Genomic DNA, 12331 nt, shown 5'->3' with positions numbered 1-12331 from the left:
ACTGGAAGACTGAGCTGAGGAACCACTGGGAGACTGTCCTGAGGAACCACTGGGAGACTGGGCTGAGGAACCACTGGGAGACTGGGCTGAGGAACCACTGGGAGACTGGGCTGAGGAACCACTGGGAGACTGTCCTGAGGAACCACTGGGAGTCTGTCCTGAGGAACCACTGGGATACTGGGCTGAGGAACCACTGGGAGTCTGTCCTGAGGAACCACTGGGAGTCTGTCCTGAGGAACCACTGGGAGACTGGACTGAGGAACCACTGGGAGACTGGGCTGAGGAACCACTGGGAGACTGTCCTGAGGAACCACTGGGAGACTGGGCTGAGGAACCACTGGGAGACTGGGCTGAGGAACCACTGGGAGTCTGTCCTGAGGAACCACTGGGAGTCTGTCCTGAGGAACCACTGGGAGTCTGTCCTGAGGAACCACTGGGAGTCTGTCCTGAGGAACCACTGGGAGTCTGTCCTGAGGAACCACTGGGAGTCTGGGCTGAGGAACCACTGGGAGTCTGTCCTGAGGAACCACTGGGAGACTGAGCTGAGGAACCACTGGGAGTCTGTCCTGAGGAACCACTGGGAGACTGGGCTGAGGATCCACTGGGAGACTGGGCTGAGGAACCACTGGGAGACTGGGCTGAGGAACCACTGGGAGACTGTCCTGAGGAACCACTGGGAGACTGGGCTGAGGAACCACTGGGAGACTGTCCTGAGGAACCACTGGGAGACTGTCCTGAGGAACCACTGGGAGACTGGGCTGAGGAACCACTGGGAGACTGGGCTGAGGAACCACTGGGAGACTGGGCTGAGGAACCACTGGGAGACTGTCCTGAGGAACCACTGGGAGACTGAGCTGAGGAACCACTGGGAGTCTGTCCTGAGGAACCACTGGGAGACTGGGCTGAGGAACCACTGGGAGACTGGGCTGAGGAACCACTGGGAGACTGTCCTGAGGAACCACTGGGAGACTGGGCTGAGGAACCACTGGGAGACTGGGCTGAGGAACCACTGGGAGACTGAGCTGAGGAACCACTGGGAGACTGAGCTGAGGAACCACTGGGAGACTGAGCTGAGGAACCACTGGGAGTCTGTCCTGAGGAACCACTGGGAGACTGGGCTGAGGAACCACTGGGAGACTGTCCTGAGGAACCACTGGGAGACTGAGCAGAGGAACCACTGGGAGACTGGGCTGAGGAACCACTGGGAGACTGTCCTGAGGAACCACTGGGAGACTGAGCTGAGGAACCACTGGGAGACTGGACTGAGGAACCACTGGGAGACTGTCCTGAGGAACCACTGGGAGACTGTCCTGAGGAACCACTGGGAGACTGTCCTGAGGAACCACTGGGAGACTGGGCTGAGGAACCACTGGGAGACTGGGCTGAGGAACCACTGGGAGTCTGTCCTGAGGAACCCCTGGGAGACTGAGCTGAGGAACCACTGGGAGACTGGGCTGAGGAACCACTGGGAGACTGAGCAGAGGAACCACTGGGAGTCTGTCCTGAGGAACCACTGGGAGACTGGGCTGAGGAACCACTGGGAGTCTGTCCTGAGGAACCACTGGGAGACTGGGCTGTGGAACCACTGGGAGACTGGGCTGAGGAACCACTGGGAGACTAGGCTGAGGAACCACTGGGAGACTGAGCTGAGGAACCACTGGGAGACTGAGCTGAGGAACCACTGGGAGACTGAGCAGAGGAACCACTGGGAGACTGTCCTGAGGAACCACTGGGAGACTGGGCTGAGGAACCACTGGGAGACTGTCCTGAGGAACCACTGGGAGACTGGGCTGAGGAACCACTGGGAGACTGTCCTGAGGAACCACTGGGAGACTGTCCTGAGGAACCACTGGGAGACTGGGAATACCATATTACCCCCTGTGAATACCCTACTACTCTATTACCCCCTGTGAATACCCTACTACTCTCTTACCCCCTGTGAATACCCTACTACTCTCCTACCCCTTGTGAATACCCTACTACTCTATTACCCCCTGTGAATAACCTACTGCACTTTTACCCCCTGGGTATACCATATTACCCCCTGTGAATACCCTACTACTCTATTACCCCCTGTGAATACCCTACTACTCTATTACCCACTGTGAATACCCTACTACTCTATTACCCACTGTGAATACCCTACTACTCTATTACCCACTGTGAATACCCTACTACTCTCTTACCCCCTGTGAATACCCTACTACTCTCCTACCCCTTGTGAATACCCTACTACTCTATTACCCCCTGTGAATAACCTACTGCACTTTTACCCCCTGGGAATACCATATTACCCCATATGAATACCCTACTACTCTATTACCCCCTGTGAATACCCTACTACTCTATTACCCACTGTGAATACCCTACTACTCTGTTACCCACTGTGAATACCCTACTACTCTCCTACCCCTTGTGAATACCCTACTACTCTATTACCCCCTGTGAATAACCTACTGCACTTTTACCCCCTGGGAATACCATATTACCCCCTGGGAATACCCTACTACTCTATTACCCCCTGGGAATACCCTACTCCTCTCTTACCCCCTGTGTGTACCATATTACCCTTTTAGCCCCTGTGAATACCCTACGGCACTATTACCCCTGTGAATACCCTACTACCCTGTGTGAATACTGTACATTTCATTACTTCTGCCTATATAAACAAAACAAAATAGAGGATACAGTTGTGTCCTCCACCCCTGGTTGTATTCACCAGGCAGGTCTCTGTGTTGCCAGATGGACTCCAGCCTTCTGAGCTGCGTCCAACCAGGAGCTGAAGCTCTTTTTAAAGTCCTGTTCCAGTCTCCTTTTCACCTAATTTTAACACCTGATTTACTTAACCAGATCCACATCTCAATAGCTGGATTCCCACTGCATACATTTATATTCTCATGTCAGCCTCACTGATTATTTTCCTCCTTAAATAATTATTAGTGTTTTTTTTTCTTCCCAGCCCTCTATTCATGTCATTGTAGTTGTGTATATTCCTAGTGTCTTTATTGTGTTTAGGTGAGAGAAATGATGTCATTGTAGTTGTGAATATTCCTAGTGTCTTTATTGTGTTTAGGTGAGAGAAATGATGTCATTGTAGTTGTGTATATTCCTAGTGTCTTTATTGTGTTTAGGTGAGAGAAATGATGTCATTGTAGTTGTGAATATTCCTAGTGTCTTTATTGTGTTTAGGTGAGAGAAATGATGTCATTGTAGTTGTGAATATTCCTAGTGTCTTTATTGTGTTTAGGTGAGAGAAATGATGTCATTGTAGTTGTGAATATTCCTAGTGTCTTTATTGTGTTTAGGTGAGAGAAATGATGTCATTGTAGTTGTGAATATTCCTAGTGTCTTTATTGTGTTTAGGTGAGAGAAATGATGTCATTGTAGTTGTGTATATTCCTAGTGTCTTTATTGTGTTTAGGTGAGAGAAATGATGTCATTGTAGTTGTGTATATTCCTAGTGTCTTTATTGTGTTTAGGTGAGAGAAATGATGTCATTGTAGTTGTGAATATTCCTAGTGTCTTTATTGTGTTTAGGTGAGAGAAATGATGTCATTGTAGTTGTGAATATTCCTAGTGTCTTTATTGTGTTTAGGTGAGAGAAATGATGTCATTGTAGTTGTGTATATTCCTAGTGTCTTTATTGTGTTTAGGTGAGAGAAATGATGTCATTGTAGTTGTGAATATTCCTAGTGCCTTTATTGTGTTTAGGTGAGAGAAATGATGTCATTGTAGTTGTGAATATTCCTAGTGTCTTTATTGTGTTTAGGTGAGAGAAATGATGTCATTGTAGTTGTGAATATTCCTAGTGTCTTTATTGTGTTTAGGTGAGAGAAATTATGTCATTGTAGTTGTGTATATTCCTAGTGTCTTTATTGTGTTTAGGTGAGAGAAATGATGTCATTGTAGTTGTGTATATTCCTAGTGTCTTTATTGTGTTTAGGTGAGAGAAATGATGTCATTGTAGTTGTGTATATTCCTAGTGTCTTTATTGTGTTTAGGTGAGAGAAATGATGTCATTATAGTTGTGAATATTCCTAGTGTCTTTATTGTGTTTAGGTGAGAGAAATGATGTCATTGTAGTTGTGTATATTCCTAGTGTCTTTATAGTGTTTAGGTGAGAGAAATGATGTCATTGTAGTTGTGAATATTCCTAGTGTCTTTATTGTGTTTAGGTGAGAGAAATTATGTCATTGTAGTTGTGAATATTCCTAGTGTCTTTATTGTGTTTAGGTGAGAGAAATGATGTCATTGTAGTTGTGTATATTCCTAGTGTCTTTATTGTGTTTAGGTGAGAGAAATGATGTCATTGTAGTTGTGAATATTCCTAGTGTCTTTATTGTGTTTAGGTGAGAAAAATGATGTCATTGTAGTTGTGAATATTCCTAGTGTCTTTATTGTGTTTAGGTGAGAGAAATGATGTCATTGTAGTTGTGAATATTCCTAGTGTCTTTATTGTGTTTAGGTGAGAAAAATGATGTCATTGTAGTTGTGAATATTCCTAGTGTCTTTATTGTGTTTAGGTGAGAGAAATGATGTCATTGTAGTTGTGAATATTCCTAGTGTCTTTATTGTGTTTAGGTGAGAGAAATGATGTCATTGTAGTTGTGTATATTCCTAGTGTCTTTATTGTGTTTAGGTGAGAGAAATGATGTCATTGTAGTTGTGAATATTCCTAGTGTCTTTATTGTGTTTAGGTGAGAGAAATGATGTCATTGTAGTTGTGTATATTCCTAGTGTCTTTATTGTGTTTAGGTGAGAGAAATGATGTCATTGTAGTTGTGTATATTCCTAGTGTCTTTATTGTGTTTAGGTGAGAGAAATGATGTCATTGTAGTTGTGTATATTCCTAGTGTCTTTATTGTGTTTAGGTGAGAGAAATGATGTCATTGTAGTTGTGAATATTCCTAGTGTCTTTATTGTGTTTAGGTGAGAGAAATGATGTCATTGTAGTTGTGTATATTCCTAGTGTCTTTATTGTGTTTAGGTGAGAGAAATGATGTCATTGTAGTTGTGAATATTCCTAGTGTCTTTATTGTGTTTAGGTGAGAGAAATGATGTCATTGTAGTTGTGAATATTCCAAGTGTCTTATTGTGTTTAGGTGAGAGAAATGATGTCATTGTAGTTGTGACAGAAGTGATGTAACTCTAGTGCTGATTGGAGGAAGAATGTCTTGGATCAGGACAGACATGGAGGACTTGTGCCAAGTCTGTTAACTCTCTCTCTCTCACAGACACACAGACAAACACACACACTAGAAAACACTAGAATTAAACAATAGCATCTGCTTTCAATCCTGTTTATTTTAGATAATTCATTAAGTCATATGATTAAAATAATTTGAGAACTACACAACTACAGCAATGATCATTTTTTAAAGTTCCAACTCAACAATGATTTTAAATCAATAAGATAACATTCTATATGTCAGACTTGACTTCCATCATCTGGTCTTTTCCAGACTTTTCTCCTGTGACTTGATGTCTTCCTCTCAGCAGCCGTAGAGTCTGTTGATCCTCAGGATGTCCGTGGTGGACAACCCCTGTCTCTGGCCGATGGGCACGTCGGGGTTGGGGATGGGGGTGATGGTGTCCATCCCGTTGATAGAGAAGGCTGTTTTTCCATAGTGCATGACAGAGCTGTAGTCATAGGGAGTGTTCAGGTTGTTGGTGTTTTGTTTATCGAAGTTGTAGGCATTGTTAGAGTCGATGTTTCTCCAGTTGATCGTGACGTACTGGTCACGGTCGCTCCTGGTTTGTTCGTGTTGGAAGCCCAGAGCGTGAAGAGTCTCGTGCTGAATGATGCCGAAGTAAACGCAGCCGTCCATTTGGAGAGAGACCGTTTGTTGGCCTCCCACTCTACCAAGAGGGGACCAGCACCCATCTCTGGGCTCATAGCTGATGAAGTCAACCTGATTCTGCCAAGGCACAAAGCGAATGCAGGTCTTGGAAGTGAAGGCCCGGAGGGCGTTTTCAATGCCCTGCTTGTCAGAGGAACTGAAGCTACTGCTCACTGTGTAGGGCACTTCAACCAGTCCGTCGGGGCCTTTGTTCCAGAAGCATCCTGCACTGTAAAATAACATTCAGCTGGTTAGTCAATTATATTTGAAAATACAATTATTTTGACCTAAAAAATATAGTTTTTATAGTTAGTTCTTTACTCTACTTCATTCGTTTAAACAACCTGAAATGTAAATATGTAAATGTATCAACATAAGATGCACATAAAAACAACTCCAAGGGACATTTTCCCTCAACTTACTAATTTTAAGTTCTAGCAACAGCTTTTTGACACCTGGCTCTGTTTTTAGAGGATTGTGGGTAATTCCACATTCTTTTGACTTTATAATGCTCCTTTCTACAAAATGTTTGTATGCAGGTTTGAACGAAGCGAAGTTGTATATTTTGTGATCATGCAACTTTCTGAAACACTAAAAGTGAAGTATATTAAACATAAAAATACCTCGTGTTGGAAATACTAAATAAGCTGATGCAGATAGTTTTAAAAGTAGAAGCACAATATTGTTTTCAGTGTGTGTTGGTTGTACCTATAGCAAATCATGGCGTTTCTGGTTGTTGGTGCCACCATGTCCCCCTCCAACAGAAACTGACTGGAGCCGTTATTAGTGGTCAGAATTCTCTCAGTGATGTCTACAGCCTCTGGGTTGTCTGTTAGGATCTCTGGTCCACTTCCATCCTCCATGAGAGGGTTGGCCTGAGAGAGGCCCAGCAGCAGCAACAGCAGCAGGGTGAGAGAGGGGCTTTGCTCCATCTTCAGTGTGTGGAGAGGAGAGACTCTGGATGGCTCCTTGGATCTGACAGTGGAGATTCTCTAGATGGCTTCTTGGTCCTGGAGATGCTTTGGAGAGTCTTGATGTGTGATTCTGTCTGGTCAGTCCTGGGCTTTTTATACAGTCCTCCTCAGTTGTGTCTGTTGGAGGATTCTGGGTTGGGGTCCATGTTGTTAGTCCTAAATAAACCTCTGAAGGGAGGGCTCCACCACCACACCTACAGTTTCAACATGGTTTTAATCCATATGGGTCCGTTTACACCTGGCCATGCCTACTCAACAAACAGGTCACACACTAATGTAATGACAGTTGACTCTACGACAATGATGTGCTGAGGAACGTGTCAGCAGATTGAGCAGGCCACTGGTTAAATATTGTCACATTTGCCATTTCCTGTTTGACAAATGCTATAGAACAGGTAAACAAGTTGTTCAGACAAACTCATCGTTGTAATATTTGTCTGGGAATATGAATCAAATGTATTGGAAGAATTATGTTTGTTATAGATTGTGGTAGTTGTGCCTGTATAGCTTAGGCCTGCATTAGTGAAAAATGGCTAAATAACAAAGACCTCCAAAGTCATCATGGTTTAAATCCCTGAGCGGTTTCCTTCCTCTCTGGCAACTGAGTTAGGAAGGACGACTGTGTCTTTGTAGTGACTTGGTGTATTGATACACCATCCAAAGTGGAATTTTTTAAATTTTAAAAATTTTACCTTTATTTAACCAGGCAAGTCAGTTAAGAACAAATTCTTATTTTCAATGACGGCCTAGGAACAGTGGGTTAACTGCCTGTTCAGGGGCAGAACGACAGATGTTGTACCTTGTCAGCTCGGGGATTTGAACTTGCAACCTTTCGGTTACTAGTCCAATGCTCTAACCACTAGGCTACCCTGCCAGAGTTGGAGGTCATGGGTGAGCAGGGAGTACAGGAGGGGACTGAGCACGCACCCCTGTGGGGCCCCAGTGTTGATGATCAGCGACGTGAAGGTGTTGTTTCCTTCCTTCATCACCTGGGGACGGCCCGTCAGGAACTCCAGGACCCAATTGCACAGGACCGGGGTTCAGTCCCAGGGCCTCAAGCTTAATGATCAACTTGGAGGGTCCTATGGTGTTGAATGCTGAGCTATAGTCAATGGCCAGTATTCTTACATATGTATTCCTCTTGTCTAGATGGGTTAGGGCAGTGTGCAGTGTGATGGCGGTTGCATCGTCTGTGGTTCTATTGGGGCGGTAAGCAAATTGAGCAAATCTCTTATATTAAGGAAGACTGGAGGTTCTGCTCACCCGAGTTAGAATACCTCATGATAAGCTGTAGACCATACTATAGTGATAATGTTCATCTATATTTTTCATGGCTGTCTATTTACCACCAAAAGCAGATGCTGGTACTCAATGAGCTATATAGGGCCATAAGCCAAGAAGAAAATGCTCATACAGAGGCAGCACTCCTGGTGCCCGGTGATTTTATTGCAGGAAAACCGAAATCCTTTAAACCTAAATTTCTACCAGCATGTCACCTGTGCAACGGGTAGGGACACACACACACACACACACACGCACGCACGCACGCACGCACGCACGCACGCACGCACGCACGCACGCACGCACGCACGCACGCACGCACGCACGCACGCACGCACGCACGCACGCACGCACGCACGCACGCACGCACGCACGCACGCACGCACGCACGCACGCACGCACGCACGCACGCACGCACGCACGCACGCACGCACGCACGCACGCACGCACGCACGCACGCACGCACGCACGCACGCACGCACGCACGCACGCACGCACGCACGCACGCACGCACGCACGCACGCACGCACGCACGCACGCACGCACGCATACGCATACGCATACAAAACTCTCTCTCGCCCTCCATTTGGTAAATCTGACCATAACTCTATCCTCTTGATTCCTGCTTACAAGCAAGAACTCAAACAGGAAGTACCAGTGACACGCTCAATTCAGAAGTGGTCCGATGAGGCGGTTGCTAAGCGACAGACTGGAATATGTTCCGGGATTCATCCGAAGTTTTTGTGGAGTTCACCACATCAGTCACCTGCTTCATTAATGAGTGCATCGACAACGTCATCTCCAGTGACCCGTGCGTACATTTCCAAACCAGAAGTCATTGATTACAGACAACATCTAGACACTAGTTTTTATTGACAAGCTGAATGTACCTAGCTGTCTGTTTTTACAATACTAGCACACATCTCGGACAACAATGCATACCCCACAAGACATGCCCCAGAGGTCTCTTTACAGTCCAGAAAAGATTTTGGGAGGCGCACAGTACTACATAGAGCCATGACTACATGGAACTTTATTCCACATCAGGTAACTAGCAATCAGATTTAAAAAGCAGGTAAAAATACACCTTATGGAACAACAGGGACTGTGAAGAGACGCACAGCAAGGAACAGAGACATGCATTCACATACATTGTGATATTGTTGTATGGTGGTATTGACCATTAATTCAGTACAGACATAGTTCACTGTTTTAATCTGTCGTTTTATATGTGACACCAGTCGGTTGTAGTAATGCTGTAAAGGTGGTTGCCAACCGCCATATAAAGTCCAAAGGAGAAGAAGCATGAAGGAAGGAGAGATGACGAGAAACTAATTTTGTTTACCGTTTTATCTGTGAATTTATTGTCGGAGTAGAGGAACTTGTGCTATATCCCGTGACCTAGCAACAGCAATCGAGCTAACTAAATTGACATAAATGTTCAATGCTTTTTGACCTGTCCCCAAATTAACATAATTGTTCCTCCTGATTACGTCTGGTGTGGGTGAACAAAATCAACTTGCGAGCGAATACAGGGCTTCCAAACTATTAAGGATTACAAAGGGGAACCCAGCCACGAGCTGCCCAGTGACACAAGCCTACCAGATGTGCTAAATGCATGCTACGCTTGCTCTGAGCCGAGCAACACTGAACCATGCGTGAGAGCACCAGCTGTTCTGGATGACTTTGTGATCATGCTTTCCGTAGCCGATGTGACCTTTTTCAACAGTTGAACGTTCACAAAACCCGCAGGGCCAGATGGATTACCAGGACGTGTTCTCCGAGCATGCGCTGACAAGTGTATTCACTGACATTTTCAACCTCTCCCTGACCCAGTCTGTAAGACCTACATGTTTCAAGCAGACCACCATAGTCCCTGTGAACAAGAACACCATGGTAACCTATTTAAATTATCATCGCCCCAAAGCACTCACATCTGTAGCTATGAAATTCTTTGAATGTCTGGGCATGACACCCATTAATACAATCATCCCAGACACCCTAGACCCAGTCCAATTTGCATACTGCCCCAACAGATCCACAGATGACACCAACTCTATTGCGCTCCACACTGCCCTTTCCCACCTGGACAAAAAGAACACATACGTAAGAATGCTGTTCATTGACTACAGCTCAGTGTTCAACACCGTAGCGCCCTCCAAGATCCAAGATAAATAGAGAGAGATGTCAGCATGTCTGCAGAACGTTTTGGTTTGTTAGTCTATCTTGTTATGTGATAAGATTCAATGTACAGCATTTTAAAACCTGTATCTTTTGGGGACGTGTGACTCCACATTGAAGTGATGATTTTAGCAGACCAGACCAGTTACATCTACAGTATAAATCTTAACAAGAAAATACCGTGTGGTTGATTTTTATTTCTGCTTTGTTGTCAGATTCCCAGAGCAGATATTTATGTTGTCCTCTGTCAGCCTCCTTCATTCTCTTCCAAAAATAATTCTTATCTTTCATGTAGTTGTGAATATTCCTAGTGTCTTATTGTGTTTAGGTGAGAGAAATGATGTCATTGTAGTTGTGAATATTCCTAGTGTCTTTATTGTGTTTAGGTGAGAGAAATGATGTCATTGTAGTTGTGACAGAAGTGATGTCACTCTAGTGCTGATTGGAGGAAGAGTGTCTTGGATCAGGACAGACATGGAGGGCTTGTGCCAAGTCTGTTAACTCTCTCTCTCTCACAGACACACAGACAAACACACACTAGAAAACACTAGAATTACACAATAGCATCTGCTTTCAATCTTGTTTATTTTAGATAATTCATTAAGTCATATGATTACAATAATTTGAGAACTACATAACTACAGCAATGATCATTTTAAAAAGTTCCAACTCAACAATGATTTTAAATCAATAAGATAACATTCTATATGTCAGACTTGACTTCCTTCATCTGGTCTTTTCCAGACTTTTCTCCTGTGACTTGATGTCTTCCTCTCAGCAGCCGTAGAGTCTGTTGATCCTCAGGATGTCCGTGGTGGACAACCCCTGTCTCTGGCCGATGGGCACGTCGGGGTTGGGGATGGGGGTGATGGTGTCCATCCCGTTGATAGAGAAGGCTGTTTTTCCATAGTGCATGACAGAGCTGTAGTCATAGGGAGTGTTCAGGTTGTTGGTGTTTGATCTATCAAAGTTGTAGGCATTGTTAGAGTCGATGTTACTCCAGTTGATCGTGACGTACTCGTCACGGTCGCTCCTGGTTTGTTCGTGTTGGAAGCCCAGAGCGTGGAGAGTCTCGTGCTGAATGATGCCATAGTAAACGCAGCCGTCCATTTGGAGAGAGACCGTTTGTTGGCCTCCCACTCTCCCAAGAGAGGACCAGCACCCATCTCTGGGCTCGTAGCTGATAAAGTCAACCTGATTCTGCCAAGGCACGAAGCGAATGCACGTCTTGGAAGTGAAGGCCCGGAGGGCGTTTTCAATGCCCTGCTTGTCAGAGGAACTGAAGCTACTGCTCACTGTGTAGGGCACTTCAACCAGTCCGTCGGGGCCTTTGTTCCAGAAGCATCCTGCACTGTAAAATAACATCCAGCTGGTTTGTCAATTATATTTGAAAATACAATTATTTTAACCTAAAAAATATATTTGTTATCTTTACTTCAATATAATTAGTACTTTACTCTACTTCATTCGTTTAACCAACCTGACATGTAAATATATCAACATAAGATGCATGTAAAAACAACTACAAGGGACATTTTCCCTCAATTTACTAACTTTAAGTTCTAGCAACAACTTTGACACCTGGCTCTGTTTTTAGAGGATTGTGGGTAATTCCACATTCTTTTGACTTTATGATGCTGATTTCTACACAATGTTTGAATGCAGGTTTGAACGAAGAGAAGTATATGTTGTGATCATGCAACTTTCTGAAACACTAAAAGTGAAGTATATTAAACATAAAAATACCTTGTGTTGGAAATACTAAATTAGCTGATGCAAAGAGTTTTAAAAGTAGAAGCACAATATTGTTTTCAGTGTGTGTTGGTTGTACCTATAGCAAATCATGGCGTTTCTGGTTGTTGGTGCCACCATGTCCCCCTCCAACAGAAACTGACTGGAGCCGTTATTAGTGGTCAGAATTCTCTCAGTGATGTCTACAGCCTCTGGGTTGTCTGTTAGGATCTCTGGTCCACTTCCATCCTCCATGAGAGGGTTGGCCTGAGAGAGGCCCAGCAGCAGCAGCAGCAGCAGGGTGAGAGAGGGGCTTTGCTCCAT

General features: G+C 44.7%; 2 protein-coding genes across 2 annotated transcripts; both read right to left on the bottom strand.

Moving 5' to 3' along the window:
- Window positions 1-5464: 5464 nt before the first annotated feature.
- On the bottom strand, window positions 5465-6772 carry LOC135538411 (hatching enzyme 1.2-like). The gene is made up of 2 exons (XM_064964312.1): window positions 6549-6772; window positions 5465-6069 (listed from the first exon to the last, which is right to left on the bottom strand). Exons 1-2 carry the CDS (start codon window positions 6770-6772, stop codon window positions 5493-5495), a joined length of 801 nt encoding a protein of 266 aa, XP_064820384.1. The 3' UTR covers window positions 5465-5492.
- A 4250-nt stretch (window positions 6773-11022) lies between these two features.
- Window positions 11023-12331, bottom strand: LOC135538410 (hatching enzyme 1.2-like). Its single transcript, XM_064964311.1, has 2 exons — window positions 12108-12331; window positions 11023-11627 (listed from the first exon to the last, which is right to left on the bottom strand). The coding sequence occupies exons 1-2, from the start codon at window positions 12329-12331 to the stop codon at window positions 11051-11053; spliced, it is 801 nt and encodes a 266-aa protein (XP_064820383.1). The 3' UTR covers window positions 11023-11050.

The sequence above is a fragment of the Oncorhynchus masou genome, unplaced genomic scaffold (genome assembly GCF_036934945.1).
Source record: "Oncorhynchus masou masou isolate Uvic2021 unplaced genomic scaffold, UVic_Omas_1.1 unplaced_scaffold_956, whole genome shotgun sequence".
NCBI classification, from domain to species: domain Eukaryota; kingdom Metazoa; phylum Chordata; class Actinopteri; order Salmoniformes; family Salmonidae; genus Oncorhynchus; species Oncorhynchus masou.
This window is presented reverse-complemented; position numbering and strand designations above follow the sequence as displayed.